Genomic DNA, 24,770 nt, shown 5'->3' with positions numbered 1-24,770 from the left:
TGGAACGATTCTCAAATTCAGCTCACTTTCCAGTTCAGCTATGTTGCCCTAGATTGTTCACGTCCCCTGCCTTCTCCAAACTCTTCACTGTTTTGTGAATAACCCTGTTGGTCTGCAGGTGCCACCAATTCCACACATGAGCATCCAGTGCATTACCCTGGAATTACATTGTTTACATGTTGCCTTCATATCAGCAATGTGAAAATAATACAATTCCCTGGCTAGTGCCTAGGTGGATATGTGCAGAATTGGTGGCGCTTGTGCACCTAGCTGAAAGTCCTAATATTTACACCTTGCAAAGTGGAAATATAATTCCCCGGCTCAAGCACTAGGTGCACATGTGCTCAGAAAACAAGGAAACAACAGGAAAACAAATAAGATGTATTTAGTGAAAATGGTGGCTAGGGACAGAAGAAGCACTGCCTCTTGGATCGGCTGAGTCGAACTCCTTCTGCACCTTCTGAGCATGTTCGGCCGACCTGAAGCCACACGAAGCAAGCCGATGTACGGCTGATTTCAGCCGATGTACGGCTGAAATTAGCCATACCAGCCTGAAGTGAATAGCCGAACAGTGTTCGGCTCACTTCACTTCAGATCGGTCATTCACTCGGCTGCCCTCGGCAGCTTTGTGAATAGACCCCTAAGTTTTGCCCCTGGATTGTCGCCCTGGTGATTGAGATAAGAATCAATGGTTTGCAGATGACCCTGGGTTAGGGATGTTCAGATACCAGTGCCGATACATGGTATTTTCATGAGAACTACCAGGGTTGCAGCAGCTGCAGCTGGGACCTGGCTCTCCACCACTGTCCTGAAATCATTAGTCTGTATTGTTTTAGAAAAACTGTCACATGACAGACAAAAATGTATCAGTACTTGTATCTGTGAGTGCTTGGACAAGTATCAGTACTTGTACTGAGTGCATCCCTTTTATATCGATTTAAAAACCCATACATTAAAACAGGGATGCACAAATCCCAGGAGCTCCATGTGCTACTTAAAAATGACAGCTGCCTCCTCCTTCTCTAGTCTAGTCTTGGAGCTGGAAAGGTATCTGTATATGTACTTGTACTTTTACCAAGTATGTTACTTGGTATCTGAACATCCCTACCCTGAGTGAATGTATGAAGAGCAGACAGGAAGTAGTTACAGAAGATCAGCATTCAGCAACACTCAAATACAAAAAAGAATGAAAAAGGGTGATTACAATATTTTATAGAAAATAAACCATGGCAATTGTTCAAGTTACCAAATTAACTGTCAGTCAGTTAGGGTTTAGATCTATTTAGGCATACTGTGGAGCGGTTTATAACACTCCTGTCCAATGGGTCTTACCTGGGATCTGCTCATCCATACTTACTTAAGTTGGGGACATTTCTATTGCATTCATGCATTTAGATCATCATTTCATTAAGGTCCGATGATTTCTGAAAGCAGGAAAGCAAAACATACTGCAGCATGAAGCCTTGGTACTTCCAGTTACTGAACAATTAATAAGAGACAGAACCAGTATATAATGAGTGTATACAAGTAATTGACTTCCATCTTAGTGTCTCATTCTAACAAGTCAACAATGTGGCATGGATAGATCACATGTGTTTACAGATGACAATACTTGCATGTAGTAAGAAAAGTGTCTCCTGCTTTCTAGTAGCATTTTAATCATCTAAGCTGCAAGTGAACAGAGGAGAGACATGCTTATCAGCTCCTAGACTGGCATAATCCCTTGGGATGGAAGCTCACCTGTATCATTACTGAAGGAGCCTCTGTAACAGTATGAAGCTGGAAAGTTTTGTGTCTGCGATGGATAGGAACTATCATTTTGTGTGGACTGGGTGCCACCCCTTGTAACACTGCAATCTTCCTACCTTGTATATAATTTGTTGCTGTGCTCCTGCCCATATCATTCATTGAGATCTACAGAAGACAAACATTTCTTAAAAGGAGTTTCTCTTCTCTCCTGGTCGTACATTAACCATTAATGATAATGGAGATATGTACTGGGAAATTCACAAGGGCATTTGTGGCAGAACTTTTGGGGACGTTGATATTTGTCTTCTTCGGGCTTGGCTCTACATTGATTTGGCCATCAGAACTTCCATCAATCTTGCAGATATCCTTCACTTTTGGTCTGGGCATTGGGACGCTTGTCCAGTCCCTTGGGCATATCAGTGGCGCCCATCTTAATCCGGCAGTGACTGTGGCATTCCTGGTGTCATCTCAGATTTCCTTGTTTCGTGCCATTTGTTATGTCTGTGCGCAGCTGATGGGAGCTGCAATTGGAGCTGGCTTGCTATATGTATTTACTCCTGAAGAATTTCATGGAGGCTTTGGTGTTAATGCGGTAAGTTGCTGTGTTGAAAAGGCGATAAGAACAGGCCGACGTGTAATTATGTATTGCATGCATGTATATAGTTTAAGTATGCAAGTATATAGCTTATGTATAAAGTTTATAAATATACCATCATGCTTTTGGTGTGTGGGAGGAAACCAGAGTACTCAGGAGAAACCAATTAATGCAAGGCAAGATTAGGACTAGTGCAACAGTGTATTTAAAACTTGGTAATATTCAAACCATTGGTCAATTAATCTGGTTATGGGCCCCCTGATGACCCTGGTCATGGGTGCGAACAGCACAGTTGTGTAGTGGTTAGCAATTCTGCCTGGAAACACTGGGGGTCCCTGATTAGAATCCTGGCCAGGTAACTATAGTCAAGGAGTTTGCTTGCGTGGGTTTCCTCTGGGTACTCTTGTTTCTTCCCAGACTCCAAAGACATGCTGGTAGGTTAATAGGCTTCTGTCTAAAAATTGGCCCTCGTATGCATGTGAGATAGGGGCCTTAAATTGTAAGCTTCTTGGGGGCAGGGACTGGTGTGAATGTGCAACTATGTACAGTGTCCCGTGTAAATTGTCGGTGATATATACATACCAGTAATAAATAATAATTAGAATGTGTACTGACTTGCAGGGTAAATATGGGTACTGCCATTGCTAATCTCTTATGAAAAATGCCACTTGCCTGGCTGTTACTGGTTTAATTTAATTTCTTAGTCATTGACCCAGTGCAAGTATGGCACAAGTAAGATCAAATTCCCAACGTGCATATTTGTTCCAGGTCTGAGTTAAGCTGCCCATACACCTTGCGATCATCGGACGAAACTTTTCGTCCGATGATCGAACTGTCGTACTGTGGCCCCATCCTGCCGCAATGATCGCAAGGTTTAATCAGCTGTAGTTAAAAAAACACCTGGATGAATTGCGGTAATCGACCGCACGTATTTCCGTTTGAGCATGAGCAGTGTTAGTCGTACATATTTTGACGTACGGAAACGCAGCAAACCTTGCGAAAATCGTACGATCGACCGAAGTTTTCTAACCTGCTGGATAGTTAAAAGTCGATCGATTGTACAGTATTTGCCTTGTACACTGCCCATCAACCTTACGAATATTGGACAAAAACGTGATCGCATACGAAAATCGGCAGATGATCGTAAAGTGTATGGGCACCTTTAGAAAGGATGAAAGCAGAATGTTAGCATGACCGGCAAGTGTTTAGTGTCAGCAATGAAAGCCTATTTTCTTTTCTCATCATAGGTTTCTGGTGAAACTATGACTAGGCTATTCAAGTCCTTCAATTTCCTTAACAAGCATTAAATGAGTTTTAGATAGGCCCTCGTGATCATTGTAGCTGCAGGTTATGTGGGGCAAAGTTCATAGTGGGAGCCCTAAAGCTGCGTCCCATCCCCTTTCTGCTTCCTCTACCAGCAGTGACTTGGAAGCCTTTTAATTCTCTAATGCTAACATGGATGCTTAGTCCACTGCTGTGAAGCTGATTACCACCTAACTTCAGTGCCACTGTTGGAAACTTTAAGGATGAATTGCTCCCCAGTTCCTGCAGTTACAGAGGTCACTGGGGGACTGATTTAAAGTTTGTTTACCAACTGTTAAGAATCTCTATATATTTTTATATCCATATCCATATAGCACAGGTGCACATTAAAGCAAACCTGTGCTTTGTCCATGCAGGCCAAAGCAACAGATTCACTTTAATGCCCAAGCAACTTTAAGGCTGCAGTTTGGCACACTTGAATCGCATACAGCCTTATGGGCCAAAATCAGTTGCCCCCTCTGCCTCTAATGATTTTTCTTTTGTATAAACTGCCTGTGAGGAAAAAGATGAAGTAGTGTGCACGTGGATAGAAAACTGGCCAAAGGAAGATGTACAAAGAGTATCGCTAAACGACACCTTTTCAGACTGGGTTGAGGTCATGAGTGGCGTGCCTCAGGGTTCTGTGCTGGGTCCCATGCTTTTTAACCTATTTATTAATGATATCAGGGAGGGAGTGAGTAGCCATGTCTCAGTGTTTGCTGATGATACGAAAATTGGGAGGCTAATAGACACGGATTTAGATGTTATAACATTACAGGAGGACCTGGATAAACTCGGGAGTGGGCAACAGTATGGCAGATGAAGTTCAATGTCGATAAATGCAAGGTAATGCACTTTGGAGTTAAAAATAGGCAAATGGACTATACACTTATGGGTGCGCCACTAGGGAAGTCAGAAACGGAGAAGGATTTGGGGGTCATCATAGACCGCAGACTAAAGAACAGCTTGCAGTGCCAGGCTGCTGTAAACAAAGCAAGTAGAGTCCTGTCTTGCATTAAGAAGGGAATGTATTGCAGGGACAAATCTATAATTTTACCACTTTATAGATCACTGGTTAGGCCACATCTGGAGTATGCGGTCCAGTTTTGGTCACCGATACTCAGAAAGGATGTCCTTGAGCTGAAAAAAGTCCAGAGGAGGGCAACAAAACTCATTAAGGGGTATGAGGACCTGAACCATGAAACAAGGCTGTTAAAATTAAATATTTTCTCGTTGGAGGTTAGGAGAGTAAGGGGGGACATGATTCTCTGTATAAACTCTGCAATGGTGACAGCAACATTGTTAACAAACTGTTTACGGTTAGCTCCGTAACAAAGACCAGAGGGCACCAACAAAAAATTGGTGGAAAAAAAATGTCAACAGTTCACAGTTAGAGCAGTTAGGGTCTGGAACTCGCTGCCGCAGGAAGTGATTTCAGCTAAGAGTGTGGAAGCATTCAAGAAACTCTTGGACGAGTTCCTCGGAGAGCATAATATACAGGGGTACAGGTACGCCAAAGAACAAGATCACACATGGACTCATACACACGCACACACCTGCTCAAACATATACAGGTGAAACTCGAATAATTAGAATATCGTGCAAAGTTCATTTATTTCACTAATGCAACTTAAAAGGTGAAACTAATATATGAGATAGACTCATTACATGCAAAGCAAGATAATTCAAGCCGTGATTTGTCATAATTGTGATGGTTATGGCTTACAGCTCATGAAAACCCCAAATCCACAACCTCAAAAAAGTAGATTATTACATGCAATCAATAAAACAAGGATTGTACATAGAACAATATCGGACCTCTGAAAAGTACAAGCATGCATATGTACTCAGTACTTGGTTTGGGCCCCTTTTGCAGCACTTACTGCAATTACTTTTGCACGATATTCTAATTATTCGAGTTTCACCTGTATGCATACACGCAATAGGTTGGACTTGATGGACTTATGTCTTTATTCAACATCAAATACTATGTAACTATGTTTCAAAGCAGCAACCAACAATCATTGCAAACACAAAAGGAACATCCAGCTACAATTCAAAAATAAATAAACACTTGAAAAGCCATTTAAAAAATGTTCCCTAGTTCTGAATATTCCCAGTATAGACATATAACATTTGAAACATTTTCTTCATTTCTTTTGCAGCTATAAACCTGTGAGCAGTTAAGTAATGCACTTTACCCTACATTACCGGAAAAGAAAGTCAAATATATTTTTAGTCTAGTTAATAAAGTGAAACTGTATCTGCTTCAATGATATGTGTCTGGAGGTTTGAACTAATGCGATTTGCCAGCACTTCATAACCTAATGTCTTGGAAAATATTGTTAGACTAAGAAGAAATAATAAAAAAGATACACAAAAAAGATGAAAAAGAAATACTGGCAAAGGCTGAATATATATATATTTTTTACGACATCAGGATTAAATCCTTTGTTCCTGCAGAGGTTGAAGAACGTATTTTAAAAAATGCTGGGGAGAGATGGCAGATATCTTAAGAAATGCTTCCTGTAGAAATGCCTACCGACGTAAGAACAAGGGGGTTAGGCAGCCAAGTGAATATGCGAGCCGAAGTGAAGGGAATCGAACTCCATTCGGCTATTCACTGCATACTATTGATTTCAGCCGTACATCGGCTGGATTTGGCTCCCTTCAGTTCAGCCGAACATGCTCAGCACGTTCGGCAGAGCCGAAGTGAAGAACATATTCGACTCAGCCGATCCAACATCTGGATCGCCTGAGCTGAACATCCGGCAGTTTACTTGCTGCCATCCGCCCCTATTCTCATAGGGGCCGAACAGCAGTGAGTGAATAGCTGAATGGCAGCGAACAGAATAAAAAAATGACATGTTAATAAAATTTAAAAAAAGGCCTGGGGTCCCCTTCCCAAACCATACCAGACCCTTTAGGTCTGGTAGGAATGTTAGGAGGCACCTCCAGTTATACAAATTTTTAAAAAGTGCATGGGGTTTCCCCCAAAAGTTATACCAGGCCCTTTAGGTCTGGTAGGAATTTTAAGGGGTAACCCTACCCCCAAAATATGGGGGGGGGAAACGTGGAGTCCCCCTAAAATGCCCAACCAGACCCTTAATCCAAGCACAGGCCTGGCAGGGCAGGAAAGGGGGGGGGGGCGATTGAGCCACGTGTCCTCGGCATTGGGAGGGTGCTTTTCCAGGACCCCCCCCTGGAAAAGCACCTTGTCCCATGCCGATGGGGAAGAGGGTCTCTTCCGCCACAACCCCGGCCCGGTGATTGTGAGGGTCTGTGGGCTGGGGGCTTATTTGCATCGGGGTACCCCTTTAATAAAGGGGTAAGTAGTGTGGATCACCAGCACTCAGAAAATGACATTCAAATCATGATGTCCGTTTATTCAGATAAATCGTCACATATATCACATATAGCCAACGTTTCAGGGCCACACAGGGTCCCTTCATCAGAGCAATAAAGTGACAATAAGTAACAGCTCCATCGTATCTCGTGGCTTGTACATGATGACCCTCTTCTTACATGCCAGATACAGCACATCCCATATGTATGTCTTTGCTGCTGATACATTTTTCTTTTCTCTTATGTTTATTCTGACATATATTCTCCACTGTTAGTTCTTTACATTCTTACATTCTTTTTTTAAGACCTCTGACACTATACCCTTTCCAGCCACCAGTCTTGTCACTTCCCCACTGTAGTTCTATTCAGCGATCAGTGATGTACTGAAATCCCAGTCTGAGCCACTCACTGTAAAGCTGGCCATACACCTATAGATTTTCTGCAGATTTTCTATGGTCAGATGGAAAAAGTGAAACAGATTTCTTAAAGGAGAACTATGGGGTTAAGTCTTTTCCCCATAGTTCTCCTTAGGGTAACGGGAGGACACAAACTAGCGTTCTCCCGTCACCCTAGGCTCAGTATACCGCGAGCTGTAGCTCACGGTATACTGAGACGCTGCAGTATACCGCGAGCAGCTGCTCACGGAATACTGAGATGCCGCAGCTGAAGCGGATCCCGACAATTGTGCCGGGATCCGACCAGCTGCGTGACTGACAGCTGGCTCTACCTATCTAGAGGCAGAGCCAGCTGTACTCGCCCCCTCCCCCATCCCTTCCGCCAGTCAGCGCTGTTGGATCGGAGCGGGGAATCCAGCCCCTCCCCTGTCACGGCAGAGAGCCGTGGCAGGATCGAGAGGTGAGCGAACGCCGGTATGTGTTCGCTCACCTCCCGATCTACTGAGCCGACCTGTGACAGTCTCATTGTCACAGGTCGGCTAGAACTATGAGGTGAGTGAAAAGCACTCACCTCATAGTTCTCCTTTAATTTACGCTAAACTGTGTGGATGGAGGAATCTCCCATTAGGCTAGGCTTCAGTATCTTGCTAGTCGGCCCAGTGGGAGATTCCTCCATCCGCACAGTTTAGTGTAGATGGAGGAATCTGTTGCACTTTTACCATCTGACCATAGGTTGATAGAAAAAAAAATCAATAGGTGTATGGCCAGTTTACAGAATCATTGTGGCTGTCTACTGAAAACCATGTGGGTGGGTACACAAGTCTAATCACTGGCAATGGTTACAAGCTCAATGTGCTGGCCTAAAATCGCTTCCACATTGACACCAATTTACTACAATCACCATGGCATTATGGGAGCTGTATTCTCTACATTCGGCACTCTGAGAGGCGAGGATGTGATGTATCTGCATCACACCTCCTCCCAGCTACTGGCCAAAGCAGATTTATATAAGTTGAATCTCTGAGGCCTAGAGTTCAGCTTTTAGTAAGAAAGGCTTTAGATAAAAATATGATCTATTATATATTCTTTTTAATTACAACTACAGAGACCCCTCCACCATCTGGAACACCAACAGGCACACTGTATCTCTTTATTTTGTACCTTTTCTTTATCTTGTATGTTTTTGAATAAAGTTTTGTGTAGTTTCTGTATAGCTTCTGTTTAAATATATTTATACATCTGTAATCATTTCTTATTTTATATCCTTGTGAGTTGCATTCAGTTTGCACAGCTCCACAAAGGATATGGACATTTTATACTGCAAATTATTAGTAGTAACAATTATAAATTTGTTTAGACAACACTGCTGGTAGGTGATTGGTGTTAACCAATTGGAAATCATTGTGTAGGTAGTAAAGCTGGCCATACACATTCAAATTTCATCCGAGACTTGATGACTCAAGCAGTGTGTGACCCCTTTTCTAACTCTTTGTTTGACAAAAGACGATTTTTCAATCAACTTTTGTCCTGGGAGTCAGTAAGATAATTCTCGGCTGAATGGTTAGTGCAGTGATCAGCTGCAGTCATCGTTTGGGTATTCTGACAGCGGCGCGTTTGCAGTACAATAGTCCAGCAATGGGGGAATCAATTGTTTTTTCTTACTCATTCTGTGGTGCCGAACAAGAAAAAATAATAGTTGTATGGCAAGATTAAGAACTGGAGTTTTTTTCCACAGCCACTAATCAGATCTGATTGGTACCCGATTAAAGGTGACGCTAGCTAGGTCTTAGGCTGGGCACACACCTTACAACCATCACAAGACTTTTGTCTTGCGATGGTTGTAAGGTACTTAAAAAAACGTACAATCTGCCTATGTTGCATAGGCAGATCGTACTTGCGATGATCGCAAGCAACGCCCCTCTGCTGCTCTCAGTCAGCAGAGGTGGACCTGATGGAGAACTTCAGGTCCACCTCTGCTGATTGACAGCAGCTGTGGGCAGGTGCAATAGCTAGTCTGCTATTGGATATTGCAAATTGAAATAGCCAATAGCAACCTAGCTATGCATTCCTGTGCCGTTTTTCTTTTTTTTCTGACTAACTAAAAAAAAAAACAGACAGCAGGGAAAGTGTTACTCTGCTAGATCGAGCAGAGTAAACCTTTCCAGGAGAAAATGTTTCTCTCCCGGGTGTTGAGGAGCCGATATCTAATAGCGGGAGACTCCCGGAACATCCGGGAGAGTTGAGATGTCCGTAATTGTAAATCGTTTTTTATACATATAGATAGCATAGTGTTTGCTTTCGTATTAGTAAATTGCATGCTTATGAGTAATATATTAGCTTATAATAGGGCCACCACTCAAAATGGCTTGTAGATATATGCCTGGCACCAAATATTCATAGTTGGTGTTTACTTTTACCTTTTTTTTAACTTTACTTTTATTTTCTTGCTTATATGGCCAGCCCTGGGCAAAGAATACAGCAAAACTAAAAGGGAGAGGGCAGGGCCTGCTCAGAGGAGTTACAAGTCTTTGTTAAGATCACATAATATGCAGCCATATTGTGGTCAGGGAGCTGTACACTATAATGGAAGCTGTGCAGAGACAGCGTGCTGGGCACAATAGAGAATTCAGGTGTTACTTTTTATTATAATTATATAACATTGTTGTCTGCCAAACAGATGGAAACTGCATGATGTTAACCGTAGGGAAGTAGGACACTTTGTACCTCCACACAGACAGCACGTCTATGCATAAAGGTGCTTTCAATCAGATTAGGCTTCAGCAGTCATATCAGCGGGGTAAGCAGTCAAAGATAAAGACTTAGCATTGGTACAGATGTAATGCACTGTTGACATGTAAGTTTCATTTCTTTCTGAATAGAAATTCGGACGAATATTGGCATATTCGGATGAATCTGAATTGTTGAATGGAAAAAATAATGAATTCAAACAAATAGAAATTTTGCTGTACCAAAAATTCAGATGCATCCACCTTGCATCCGACTTGCTCCACCCCTTTGATTGCATTCTGTGACAGCTCTCTGTCCATAATAGAATGTAAACAAAGGGCCAGAGAGTTGTCAGTAGCAGCTACAGTTTGTCAGGTTCGGATGTGGTAGCGGAGATTTTTTCTTTCTTCGAATCAGTGAGCAGTGGGAATAGTGATTAATGAGGATCTACATCGAAGATGTAATTAACGATGGATTTACACTTTTTGTTTTTTTGGGGCGTTAAGAAACAAAATATGGGATCCATCTGAAATCTAAATAATGAATATCGGTTCCAATAATGTAAATTAAAAAATCAGAATGGACCCCAAAGGAAAACAAAACAAATTTTCTGGCAGCTTACGTGTCTTATCCACTGTAGTGTGGCACACATTAGTTAGACACATTCAGTTGGACTTGTTAAAGATGTTTTATAGCTCAAACAAGCCACTTTAAAGTTCTAAGTGTCAGGAATGTTTTCAACATTACAGAACAAGTCCAGTTGAATGTAACTACTAGCTATATCATGACCTGGCAAAGACTTATACACTGTATCATCAACGACAGATGAATGATGCCAAATTGTACCTCGTGTTCTAGTGTAAAGTATACACCTGGATTAATTTCCAAGCAGAGGAAAAAATAAATAGGCTGTCCAGTTCAAAACCAGACAAATAGGATCTCTAGTCACATGCCAAGGGCAGGAGGATCTCAAATTGTGTGTGGGTAACTAAATCTGGAGAGATATTTTGCCGTATTCCATCCATCTCCTTTATAATTCAGTAATAACATTTTGGCAGCTCTCTGAATCAGGGCACATGGATTATGAACTGTAGTATAAGGGATAGTTTAGAAACCATGGAGGTCATAATTATTTCACCTATAGTGCCTAGGAAATATACTACACTACTTCCTTGTTTTTAAGTCAGATCTCTGGATGAATAATGGCGGAATCCTAAATGTTGCATGGAACATGTAATTATAGAAAGCCAGGAGTTTGTCAATACTCATTAATTATAATTATAATGATTTGGTGTTTCTCACTGGCCGCCTTCATTACTTGGTTGGATTGACATATTGATGACCACTAGACTGGTCATACTGTGGATCTGGCATAGACAGGGATCCAATGTTTTTAATCATGAAGGTAATTGTAAAGTAGATTGGAAATGGTTATTTCCGGTACTATTATCACTTAGTTCTCTTAGTTCTCACCGGGTTTGAGGAGAAAACTCAGAGAAATAAAGGCAAGTTGAGTATTAGCGAGACAGAGGAGGAGGAGGATAGAAAAAAAGACAGAGGAAAAGAATGAGAGAGATATGTAGAGAGATGAGAAGACAAAGAGGGGGGAAAGGGGGGAGAAGGAGAGAGAAGTGTGAAAAAGAGGACAGCAGAGATAGAGAGTAATGGAGGGAGAGAAAGAGAGAGAGAGGTGGAGAGATAGGAATAGGTGGAAAAATAGAGGGAAGCAGATAGAGAGGAGAAGAGAGACGCATGGAAGGAGAGAGAGGTGAAGAGAGAGAGAGAGAGAAGCGGAAAGAGAGGGAGAGAGCGTGGAGGGAGAGAGAGATAGAGAAAGAAGTGTGAGAAAGAGGAAAGCGGAAATAGAGAGGGGTGCAGAGAGAAAGAGAGGTGGAGAAATAGTGAAAGGTGGATGGAGAGAGAGTCAAAGAGAGTGAGAGAAAGAAGGAATGGAGAGAGAGGTGGTGGAAAAAGAGAGAGAAGGGGTGGAGAGAGAGAGGGGCAGAGAGAGAGAGAGAGAGAAATAGAGGAAGGTGGATAGAGAAATAAACAAAGAGAGGGGGTGCAGAGAGATGTAGAGAGAGAGGTGGCAGGAGAGAGAGGTGCCGAGAGAGAAGTGGAAGAGGTGTAGAGAGAGAGGGTTAGAGAGAGAGAGGTGTAAAGAGAGAGGGTGGAGAGAGGGAGGGAGAGCGGTAGAGAAATAGAGGAAGGTGGATTGGGAGAGAGGCAAAGAGAAGAGAGAGAAGGGTGTAGAGAGACTGGGGGAGATGGGGGGGGGTAAAGAAAAATAAAAGTGGATAGAGAGAAGTACGGGGCTAGAGAGAGAGGGAGAGAGGTAAGGGTTGCCCCATCCCTCCTAGCATCTCATAGGCTTCTCTTCTTTGGAGAGTGTCCATGTACTCTCTGTGCTGGCCCAGCTCCTCTGCCCAACCTCACTTCCCTACATTTTCTTATTATCAAGCTGGCTTCCCAGCCAATAAGCATGGAGTCGGGTTACCGGCCAGTCAGGAAGGCGGGAGGCACGTTATTACTCGCCACCCGGCTTCCTGATTGCCCAGAAAGCCGGCTCCATATTCCCCTACGGCACTACTGGTCAGAGGAAATTTTCCTCTGACCGAAAGTTCCAGTATTGGGGAAGGTATCGGAGCATTTGGGCGAGTACGAGTGCTCGCCCAAATACTCAGTATTGGCACAAATACTAGTATCGGTATTGGTGCATTCCCTAGTAAATAGCATGCAGAAAATATGTAAAAGGCACGTATAATCTAATGGGAAGATTATTCTTGAAATGAATAGTCTGTCGACTAAACAGGAAAATTGTAATGTGATGTAATTAATTCAGTAATAACAAAGACTATTTACATACAGAAGTGGCATTAGTAATCTAACATGTTTCTGCGTGGGTAAACATAAGGTAATATAAACTCATGTGAATATCCTTAGGGTTTGGAATATGATTAATTGCGTGATGGTTTCTCTCCAGCCAAGCAACAATGCAACAGAAGGCCAAGCCGTCACGGTGGAAATCATCTTAACATTGCAGCTTCTGCTCTGCATCTATGCCTCTACGGACAGCAGACGGGAGGACAATGTAGGATCTCCTGCACTCTCTATAGGACTCTCAGTTCTGTTGGGTCACCTGGTTGGGGTAAGAACTTATTATTTATTGATAGTCTTAGAAAATGTCCACATTGTCCAGTCCCCAATGTAAAGTGGTACCGAACTCAAAAACTGATGACTTGCTGCGTTATAGGGAACATTTTAAAGTTTTAATTGTGCCTCAGCAGTGCCCCCAAAAATGTACCTTTTGTCTGGTAATCATCTTGAAAAATGGCAGTGCCCTTTCTGCTATGTGGGGGTCCCTAGGCACTGCTGCCCATACAGCTTTGTAGCTCTCTATCTGTAGTGTGAGATCTAAGACATTTCTTAAGGCTGCTTCTGACTGCTAGTCTCAGGAGATTTGGCGTGAGATTTGGTGATGTCACTGCTGTGTTCCCAATTGTTCTCCTTACTGGAGGCTCTGACCTGAGGAAACAAAGCCCTGTCTCTACCAAGCTGACCTCCACCGCTCAGAGGCAAATTGTCAAAAAAATGACAATGTTTCTGGGCCACTTGGGGGGTGGCAGTGCTGCACTCTAACCGTTGGGGGGAGGTTTAATTATATATATATATTATATTATATAATAATTATATTATATTCAGTGGTGTCCCTAGCATTTTTACCTCTTAAGGTGGGAAGGGTGCATCCAGGCCCTTCTCCCGCAGCCAGCGTCCAGCTCAGCTCCTGGCAACCAAAGACAGCACTGCTTGCCAGGAGCTGAGCAGGACACCGGCCAGAGGGTCCCAGGTTGCTAAGAGCTGAGTGGGAAGATGTGTATGGCCCTTGCACATCTTCTTGCCTGGATCATAGCAGCATGGGATGCTCTGGCTGGAAAGGAGGCGAGAGGTACACTGCAACATTGTGCACCAGGGCCATGCTGCTCTGCCTGCTGCCCCCCAAAATAACCCAAAGAAATGCTGCCTGAGGCAACAGCCTCACGCTGCCTCATCATAGTGATGGCCCTGGCCCCAAGTCTTTTAGCAACTGCTTGGATGACATGAACTCTTCCTATTGGCTGTCCAATACCAGGGACTTCTAAGGATGCAGAAAGCTGCAGCGTTGTGATGACATCACAAAGAGGTGACCGGTCTATGCAGCAGCTCTGAATCACTGGTCATAACTTGCGAAAACATTGCCTGTGAGATACATGGACAGATGAGTTGGGTGAGTAAGGAAACAGCTTTAGAAGGTACTTTTATATTTTTTGTAACTGGTGGAAAGGGGGTGGGAGGGGGGAGAGCTATACGTGGACATGGACTTTAACATTTACAGGGTTAATCACTCAGGGGGAAGGGCCTGGAGAAGGCAGGAGAAGTGAACAATCTAGGACAACATAGCTGATTTGGAAAAATTATCCAATTCAGCTCACTTTCCAGTTTAGCTATGTTGTCCTAGATTGTTCACTTCTCCTGCCTTCTCCAAACTCTTCACCCTTTTGTGAATAACCCTCTAAATGTAATTTTAAATGCAGCTAGGGTACTCAAAGTTTTTCATTTTAATATCAGCCTCTAATTCCCTGCACTGTAGAACTCAAACTAGCAGAAGGAAGCACAAGGAGCCAATCAGGCTCTGCTACAGTGAGCATGTGCTGCCAAAGAACACACTGGTGAAGTTTTGACCTTATTAGGCTACTATTGTCCAATCACAGAGAGGGGATCAAGCTGTATTGCCTAATGGCTGGGCTGTGTAAATCACAGGACTCTCTGGATAAAATAGCAATTCCTGTGGCAGGTAAAACAGCTACCATATACAGGTGAAACTCGAATAATTAGAATATCGTGCAAAGTTCATTTATTTCACTAATGCAACTTAAAAGGTGAAACTAATATATGAGATAGACTCATTACATGCAAAGCAAGATAATTCAAGCTGTTATTTTTCATAATTGTGATGATTATGGCTTACAGCTCATGAAAACCCCAAGAACCCCAAATCCACAACCTCAAAAAAGTAGATTATTACATGCAATCAATAAAACAAGGATTGTACATAGAACAATATCGGACCTCTGAAAAGTACAAGCATGCATATGTACTCAGTACTTGGTTTGGGCCCCTTTTGCAGCACTTACTGCAATTACTTTTGCACGATATTCTAATTATTCGAGTTTCACCTGTATGTGTTTCAGCGGTGTATTAGCTGCTAGCCTGGACCCAGACAGCAAGGATAACTTGCCACAAATTTGTAATTCTTGTTAACTTGCTGCACACATTCCTGGCAAGTTGTAGACTTGCAGAACACTCGCAGCACAAGTTCTAGTTGACACTTTTTGAATTTGTAGCAAATTGGCTTGGCAAGTCTACAGCAAGAGTCCTGCAGGTCTTAGCAAGAGCTCTGCAAGTGTACAGCACTTTTGCAAAGCACGTTGATCTGGAGACTTGCAATGAAGACTTGCTGTAATTGTGCAACAAAATTGTGAAGCTTGGCAAGCCTAGCAATAGCTTAGCAAGTCATTTTCAAACTTGCAGCTCAATTGCTTGTTATCTGGGGAGTTCAGTTTGAAACTTAAAGTGACATTAAAGTCAAATTCCCCCCCCCCCACCCCATGTTAATGTTAGCACTTACCTTAAATGATGTCTCTTATTCCGATCTTCTTCTTCTTTCCTGATGTTTTCATCTGTCCCTCCAGCGGTGCAGCGGCTCTCCGATCCAGCGCTGACTGCTCTGTCTCTCTGATCCAGCGGTGTCTGCATGTGGGAGCACGCGTCCATACACTTACCTTGCGTCTCTGCTCGTCTCCCGGCCGAGAATCCGAACTGCTCATGCGCCCGCCCCAAGATGCTTTGAGGCCGCCCGAACAGTTTCGTTTTCTCGGGCAGGAGCGCGCAAAGAAAAAAAGGTAAGTTTAAACCGCTGTTTTAGCTGTTTTTTTAAAAAAACTGTTTGCCTATATCTACTGCTTTATAGCTGTCTTGATGTGATATCATTCCTTCCTTCCATATTGCTGTGCAAAAGTTACACTTCTGTAGCGCAATATTGCGCAACAAGGTCGCGCAATATCGCCGGTACTGTGCGATATTGAGCGACACCATTGAGTCTATTGGGGCCAAATCCGCGGAAAAATAAGCTACAAGCTTGAGCGACAAGCTACAGGCGACACTGAGCTGTGAGATGTGAACAGCTCCATTGAAATGCATTGTGCAAGCTACATTGAGCGACGATGCGTGGAAATATGCACGATTTTGGAGCGGAAATCGCGCAACATACCGCTCAGTGTGAACGGGGTCTTAAGATCTGTTCACTTTATACATTTAGCACTGTGCTTTAGGTTCTCCTTTATTCCTGTTTTATAACTGTATCCAAATGAATTTCTGATAAATTCTACTCACAAGATAACCTCATTTGGGCAATCTGCCATACCGCTATCTGACCTTGGACATGAAATTTATTGCTGAACTCTTGCAATTCCTGAAATATTGGAATTGTGTAATATGCTTTATCATATTCAGGTTTTTGTATATCTATGATTTTATAACTGTGCTAAATACTAAGCAGAGATCATAGAGATCTGATATGAACCCCAATCACAGGATGCGCACAGGCTTGTGTGAAAAAAGAAGGAAAATCCACTAAGCACTTAGAGTTTCATCTTACGAGAGTAAATAGAAATATGGAAAAGGGAAATAACATAAGGGACAGTCACACAACAAAGTATACATACTGATCAAGGTGAGTGGCTCATCACAAGCTCCGCTGTGCAGTCCCCAGGTTCTGGTCTGGCTCAATGTACAAATTAGTCAGAAAAGGAAATAATTCCCCGATTTCTGGGCTGCAGCAACCTTTCTTATTTATTAAAGTGACTCTATACTAAGTTCAATCTTAAAAAAGCATACAAGTACATTGAAGGAGAATTATGGGGAGAGTGAAATACATAATAATTAGCATACTTACCATAAGTAAAGTCGATGTGTGACACTGAAGCTGTCGCATGTCGGCTCTATTGATTGGGAACTCAGCGAACATATATTGCTGATCGCTGGTCATAGGGTGGAAATTCTCCAACAGAAGTACTCTGTAGAAGAAGATTTATACTTACCTCTCCAGCAGGTGCTATGTTAAAGTGACACTAAACTCAGGAGGTAAACCTTAAAAATGCATTCAAGTACCCCAACTATTTTCAAGAATGTATATTATTTGTTTATCACTCGGCTGTAGATCCTCAAATCATCTCTGGATTGGTGCTGACACTGTCCTTACTCCTGGAGGGGGGCTACTTTTGTTCCCCATGGTTCCTGTATGTGTTGTAAAGTAGCCACCGCTCCAAGCTTACTCCTGTGATGATAATTAAAAAAGACACAGCGCTAGAGGTGAAGGACTAATGTGCTATATTAGTCGTTATAAAATGTAGTGAATATAAGTGATATTAATAGTGAGTATATTAGTGAGTAATATTAATAAATATATTGTGTTGACATTTTATATTAAACAAACCTAATAAAACCAATAATAGTGCAAAATCCTTTGTGAAAAAATAGGATTCGGAAATATAATGACTTAAAAAGCCATACTGTAAATAGGATCACAATGTGACAAAATAGTAATATTGATGGCGAGGGCCATCAATATTACTCACTAATATACTCACCATTAATATCACTTATATTCACTACATTTTATAACGACTAATTAGTCCTTCACCTCTAGCGCTGTGTCTTTTTTTATTATTTTCAGGGACCTATCCTCCCCTTTTTCATAGCAGCTTTAGGTTATATTGTTCCTAATTAGCTCCAGGAGCGCAGATCTTTAATATATTACTCCTGTGATGGACTACAATCTCACGTTTGGTTTACTAATTTGTATTGAGATTTTGCATTGTAATTTTGTTCCTTCGACAAAATATTTTACTCCCCAAACCCCACTTACGAGCAATCGTAGATGTTGTATATGTGGTTCCTCTTATCCAATGTTCTCTAGATAGTTGGGTATTTGTCCAATCCTCTTTAGTTCAGAGAACTGTCAGGGATTTATTTCAGCAACTCACAAACTGGACACTAGAATAGTTACCACCTCCTTTCCATATTTCATTAAGAAGAGGGACAGATGGGCTTTGTTGCACATTGTAAAATCTCTATGCACAATAATTAAATTAGATTATTAGACCATCCTTGCTCTAAAGGCCAAGTCCTCACTAGGACATTGTATTTGGCTTGCTGAATTGTCACCCTTCAGGGTTGTCCACGGCTACTTTTAATACTTTTTCTACATTGTATGCAGTATTCCTGCTGTGTTACTTCATAAGCTTTGTTGTCAGTCATTGAGATGTGAAATCCAGTGACTGTTACCATTATTATTATTATGAAGGGTTCAGATACTGGGTTTGGATTTTAAATGATCTTCCATTGCGTACCGTAGAAAGAAGGCAGGATTGTTAATTGATTACAGATAGTGGCGTATACAAGTTCTGCTTTTAATACAACTCTAAATTATTAATAAATGGCGAAGAAAAATCAAAGATATTCGGTAACCCCTAGCATCTAAACAACACAAACATCATTATCAATTGGCTGCTATAGCTTACAGAACTTTCCACATGATCACTACTCTTTTAGTTGCTTTACCAAATAAACCTTGTGCTGTTCAAGTAATATACAGATTCTAGATTAGAAGTCCTCAGCCATTAGCATGGGCGTTTATTAATAGCATGCAATAACTCTCAAAAGCTATTGATTAGACCGAATAAACAGATCTCACCACACTATGTCAAACAGTTTATCATCTGAGCAGAAAGAACCCTGTGGGAAAGGAAATCATTTGCATCTCAAATCTTATGTGAAGCAGCCATTAACTTTTACAACCTATCATCATTTACGTAAAATGCTCCATAATTCTCACTTAAAATAAACATTTTTATTTTACTGCATATTAATATATTTTAGACTGATGAATAGCTGGAAACTTTAAAATTTCTAAGAGGGCAACTTAAGAGCTGATGATAACTTATTGATCTGCTTGGTTTCCTCCCAGTTTAAAAGCCTCATTTATAAAGAGACACCCTGCAGCTTTAGAAGTATCACTGAGTAATGACTCCAAGCATGCCTTGTGACCGGTGTGCACCATAGGAAACATTGATATAGAGTGACTTACAAAAAATTAAAAATGCATTAGTAGAGCCCAATTAGTAAGGGTGAAGGAAGCTGGGAAAACTTTCTTGACAATTATATCTTCTTGAAGATATTAGCTGTCACTGTTACCTTAGTACCAATCCGGAAGGGCAACAGAACACCAACTTAACAAAAATACTCTACAAGGCTATATGTGTTAGATGGTGTTTTAATGAAAATAAATATTGATAAAAAAAATGGAGTGAACGATGTCACCCTATGGACAAAAAGTGTGTTACTAAAAGAATTACCAAGGGAAAATAAAGGAAAATAGACGTACAGGCAGTCCCTGGGTTACGAACAAGATCGGTTCTGTAGGTTTGTTCTTAAGTTGAATTTGTATGTAAGTTGGAACAGGTACATTTTTTAAGTGTAACTCCAGCCAAAAATAATTTTTTCGTTTTGGATAGCATAGTGAAAGGTTATCCCCCTGTAACGTTTGTGTTGCTGTGTGTGCCCCTGTTAAGAAGATTTCACCTCACTTTCTGTCCCTGTGACAATTGGATTTTGAAAATTTTGGGTTGTCGTCTAAACAAGGATTGGTGATAAAGTTTCGGTGGAGACACCTTTTTCCCATGATAACTCTTACAGGAGTAAATATCACTTCATGGGGGTAGATTACCTTTCACTTCCTGTTGTCTCAAGGACAGGAAATGAGATTAAATCTTTCTAATGAGGATACAGACAGCAGTAAAAACCTCACAGTGACCCGAAAGAAGAGGCGGGCACCCCTCGTCTGCACGTCTAACAAGAGCCAACTTCCTGTAATGTACAAACAGTACTGCAAACCGGACCCAAAAAGGCAGGCACTCCTCGTCGGCACAAGCACGCTAGCATTACAACGACTGAAATGCTGCATGGTAAACATTGGACCCCACGTTTAATAGGTTTATTATTTAAAATAACGCATGATATGTCTCCAGGGATACTACTATTACGGTATGTATTATTGATTCTTTTTCTTGGATCTAGATTTATTTCACTGGCTGCTCTATGAATCCAGCTCGCTCCTTCGGACCAGCACTGGTAGTGGGAAACTTCACTGCACACTGGGTAAGATTTCAATGTTCTGAAATGCTAACACCACTTCCAAACTGCCTATACCCATTGGCGCTACAAATATAGGATTATGTTCAGTGCTATATATTGTATAGTACTGCAGATGACCAAATGTCAGTTTGATGGAATTACTGCATGTACAAAAATATGTTATTGTCTGCTTTGAGCACAGCTTTTCTGTTGCATAAGCAAATGTTCTTCAATTTTGAGCCTTGAGATGGTCATACTAGGTGCCAAGTTATAAAAGCAGAGATGCTAAATATCTACATTGTACAAATATCTATATTGTGCTTATTGGCTAAATTTCTCAAAGGTTGAACTGCTCATGCTGCAGTCTCATGTTGCTCCTGGTGGTCTGATCGTCAATTGTTTAGACAGCTATATTTTGTTTTTGCATATTTATTAGGCAGGCTACAGTAATGGCATGAGCATGCAATAGCCAGAACATCTCCCATATCCCCCTCTTTCCAAAACATTATATGGCTTCATAAGAACAGAAAGAAATGTTTCCTACTATGCAACTGCATAAGAATATTAGATTCCGTATTTAAAGAGCTAGTCCACCCAAAGTGATTTTGTACTTAGGTGTGGACTTGTAGGCTGTTTGAGCGCTTTTGTGCTTCTTTGTCTCCTCTTGCATTAGCCATAATAAAAAAAATCTAAAAAAAAATCACAAGGAGAGCGGGAGCCCCTCATAATGGCCACAGTAGGTGTGCAGAACCAGATGTGTCACCAATGGAATGCCTTAGATATATTCAAAACTGTCAGATGATTTAACTGGCTAGTGTCTAACAACATTTAAAATATTAGCTTGAAGTGTACAGACCCTTTAATGCCTCCGGGAGCAATGTGCATACGTTCAAACACGTAGGCATTTTTTGTTTGAAAGGGGCATGTAAATGCTAATATACAATTTGTTTAGCGGTCTGCGCATCAAAATCAATAGTTACTTCATAGTAAAGTTGCACAAAATACTTTAGCACTTTAGTATGCTTGTATGACAGTTTGTATTTAGTTTTTTATTAAATTAGCTTTCTATTTTTTGACAGATCTTTTGGATTGGACCAATGGTAGGAGCCATACTTGCATCATTGATCTACAATTATGTACTCTGTCCCCAGGAGCAAACCTTCCGTGAGAAACTGGCAATTCTGTTAGGGAAAATACCATCTATTGAAGTAGAAGAAGACTGGGAAGAAAGACATGAACAGCCTCGGAGGAAGTCAATGGAACTTCAGACCTTGTAACCTCTTTTGCAAATCAGTTGTAAAAACAAACACTTCACTATGTAGAAATTGACATTGTTTAAATGTACCCTGAAGGAAAATGTTCCTACACTTTTATCTCTCTTTCATTCTGTTTTCATTTCAAAATACTAGATACCAAGCACCAGGAATGGATAACCCCTACCCTTACCTCCAATATTTAGTTGTTTCTGGGTCCCTTAGTGTCATGAAGGGCTCCCCTTGTAGGAGGCACCAGGCATTCCCTGTAACCACATAGAGAAGCCCCAATCTATTAGAAAATTCCCATTTTCTTTGGGAAATTCCCATTTATACAGGAAGCTTTTCCCATAATAAAGCCTATTCTTTCTGTACCCAGATCAACCCAGTCAACCCAAATATCCTTCTAATCATCCTCAGGCCCAGAAACCCAAAATAATTCAACAGTAATAAAATAATTTAGTGGGGTCTACAATACATTACTATGACTATTATTGCATGAAGAGCAAATATAGTTACAAGGTTGTCAGGGCTGGATATTGATCAATGGATCCTGTAGGCAGGGGCTTTTTGGCTTCCTAAGCAGAATTTCTCTACTAGAACAATCTCTCTTACACAGGACACCTAATTGGAATATTAGTTTATAAGAGGTACAAGTATTTCTCCTATGATGGGAAAAAATGTGGCTAAATATAACTATGCACGGTAAAGTCACCCCTTTGTCTCTGCTGCCCAAAAGCAATGGCACTGTGCAAAATGGTAAATCTAGCCCTAATGATTTGTTATGTTGTCCATAGTGTTTCAACTTTAAAAAAAAATCCATCTGAAACCCTCTTATAAAACCCTAGAGAAAACCAAAAATACTGTGTGCCAATTTGCCCTAAAGTAGAAAATCACTCCCGAACCCAAAATAGAAATGAGATAAACATTTTGGAATTAATTTCACAAAGTAGTGATGCCCATCCTGATCTCTCTCCTGTACATTAGCCTACAGAGCAGGTTTTCTCAGTGCTAGCCTGACTTCATATTTCAGGTGGAGTGTAATCAAGGTAGACAGATTGCCCGTAATTAAACTACTTCAGGTCTGTAGTGATTTTTTTTTCGAAGGAATATCTAGGTGAACTAAAAGAAATGTTATATATTTGCTGAGGGATATTCCGTAACCCAAATGTTTCAACAAGTCTAAAATTAACATAAATATATCCACATCTACCTTCCAATGATAACATGCTAAGTACTTGTAATTACTATTATTACTGATATGCAAAGTAAGCTGGTTACTTTGCCAAAGCAGAAGCATTCCAAGGAAAGATTGATGTACTGCTTAGACAGTAATTAATAGGTACCAATTGTATGCGTCTTTAAAAAAATAAACAAATTAATACATTTCAAAATAATTGATAATGTTTCTTCATTATGCCATTATGTTCATCAGAAGTGTCTGTGCAATAAACATACATACATAGAATATTCAAATAAATATATATATATATATATATATAGAGAGAGAGAGAGACATTTTAGGCAATTGTTCACATCAAACCTTTTACCAACAGCTTAGGTAAGGCCATGACTGTTTCCCTGCTCTCAAAACCAGCTCCAGAAAGACATGGTTTGATGACTCTGGTGTGAAGGAACTCAAGAGTTCAGCTCAGAACCCTGATCTCAACCCTACTGAACACTTCTGGAAAGCGAAATGGAAGCCAACTTTTCTCATCCAACATCTGTATCTGACCTCAGAATGCTCTTTTAGATGAATGTGTATATATTTCCACAGAAAAGTACAAAAGGGGTGCAAAGAGGACTTATACTAACCTCCTCCTGTGGCCCAAAGCTCAGTATATCGCAAGCTTTTGCCCGCGATATACTGATAGTGCCACAGCCGGGACGGATCCTGACAATACTGTCTGGGTCCACTCAGCTGCGTGATTGACAGATGGCTCTGCCTATCTAGAGGCAGAGCCAGCTGTGCCTCCCCCGTTCGTTCCTCCACTCAGTGCTGGAGGATCGGAGAGGGAAGGGGGAAATCCCTGCGGGGAGCAGTGACTAACAGTACCGCTCTCTGCAGGGAGATGATCAGAAAGTGAGCGAGCGACGGTATGTGCTCTCTCACTTCCCGATCAATATACCGTATATACTCGAGTATAAGCCGTCCCGAATATAAGCCGAGGTACCTAATTTTACCACAAAAAACTGGGAAAAAATATTGACCCGAGTATAAGCCGAGGGTGGGAAATGAGGCAGCTACTGGTAAATGTACAAAATGAAGATAGATACCAATAAAATTACATGAATATTTATTTAAAAGAAAAACAATAACCTAGCTCTGTAAGTGGAAAAGGGGGTACAGGGCTACATATCATGTACTACGGATCATTTAACCCATTCATATTAGCAGAGGATAATTGTAAATCTATTGTTCAGTGCACTCTATATGTAGTATATACACTGTAGTACATGTACATATAGAGTGCCTGCAACAATAAATTTACAATGATCCTCTGCTAACATGAATGGGTTAAATGATCCATAGTATAGGGCTATATACAGATCATTTAATATGCTGCTCCGGTGGGCGGCGCTCCGAGCGGGGTCATCTGCCAGTCTCCGGCCACCTAAATTAGGACCCGGAGACTGCCAGATGACCCCGCTCGGAGCGCCGCCCACCGGAGCAGCAGTGACGCAAAGCTCGACGAGGTAAGTAAGAAGAAACCTGACCAGCTGACGCTGACTCGAGTATAAGCTGAGGGGGGCACTTTTCAGCAAAAAAAATGGGCTGAAAAACTCGGCTTATATTCGAGTATATACGGTAGCCAACCTGTGACAGCTTCTTTGTCACATGTCGGCTCTAACTATGAGAATGAGTGGAAATCACTCACCTCATAGTTCTCCTTTAATATAGAAGTCCACTTGGCATGTAAGAAGATTTGGAAAATGCAATATACTCCCTCTTGGTCCAGCGATCAGGTGCAGTTTCTGGATCCAAATACTGCACCTGATCGCTGGCCATGGAAGGGAGCATATAACACCTTCTGGATTTTCTTACATACCACACCGCAAATGAACATAAGTTTTAATACACTATGTGGTGGCCTCCCCTTGTGCTCCTTTATTCTACCAGAATTCAGTTATGCGCAGGGGCAGACTGACCATACGGGCAGTCAGGGATTGCCC

At 41.5% G+C, this 24,770-nt stretch overlaps 1 protein-coding gene across 1 annotated transcript; it reads left to right on the top strand.

The window, feature by feature from the left end:
• Positions 1-1,676: 1,676 nt before the first annotated feature.
• On the top strand, positions 1,677-21,822 carry LOC108798749 (aquaporin-5-like). The gene is made up of 4 exons (XM_018570532.1): positions 1,677-2,341; positions 13,097-13,261; positions 20,287-20,367; positions 21,423-21,822. Exons 1-4 carry the CDS (start codon positions 1,979-1,981, stop codon positions 21,618-21,620), a joined length of 807 nt encoding a protein of 268 aa, XP_018426034.1. The 5' UTR covers positions 1,677-1,978; the 3' UTR covers positions 21,621-21,822.
• The last annotated feature ends 2,948 nt before the right edge of the window (positions 21,823-24,770 follow it).

This window comes from Nanorana parkeri, unplaced genomic scaffold (genome assembly GCF_000935625.1).
Source record: "Nanorana parkeri isolate BGI_ZX_2015 unplaced genomic scaffold, ASM93562v1 scaffold1551, whole genome shotgun sequence".
NCBI classification, from domain to species: Eukaryota; Metazoa; Chordata; class Amphibia; order Anura; family Dicroglossidae; genus Nanorana; species Nanorana parkeri.
The sequence above is the reverse complement of the archived record's forward strand: the minus strand, read 5'-3'. Positions and strand labels throughout refer to the sequence as shown.

Bases quoted from the DNA above. Each gene is read 5' to 3' on its own strand.
- LOC108798749 (XM_018570532.1), top strand. From the start codon at position 1,979: ATGATAATGGAGATATGTACTGGGAAATTCACAAGGGCATTTGTGGCA. The intron at 2,342-13,096 runs GTAAGTTGCTGT...GTTTCTCTCCAG, and splicing joins GAGGCTTTGGTGTTAATGCG to CCAAGCAACAATGCAACAGA. The intron at 20,368-21,422 runs GTAAGATTTCAA...ATTTTTTGACAG, and splicing joins GAAACTTCACTGCACACTGG to ATCTTTTGGATTGGACCAAT.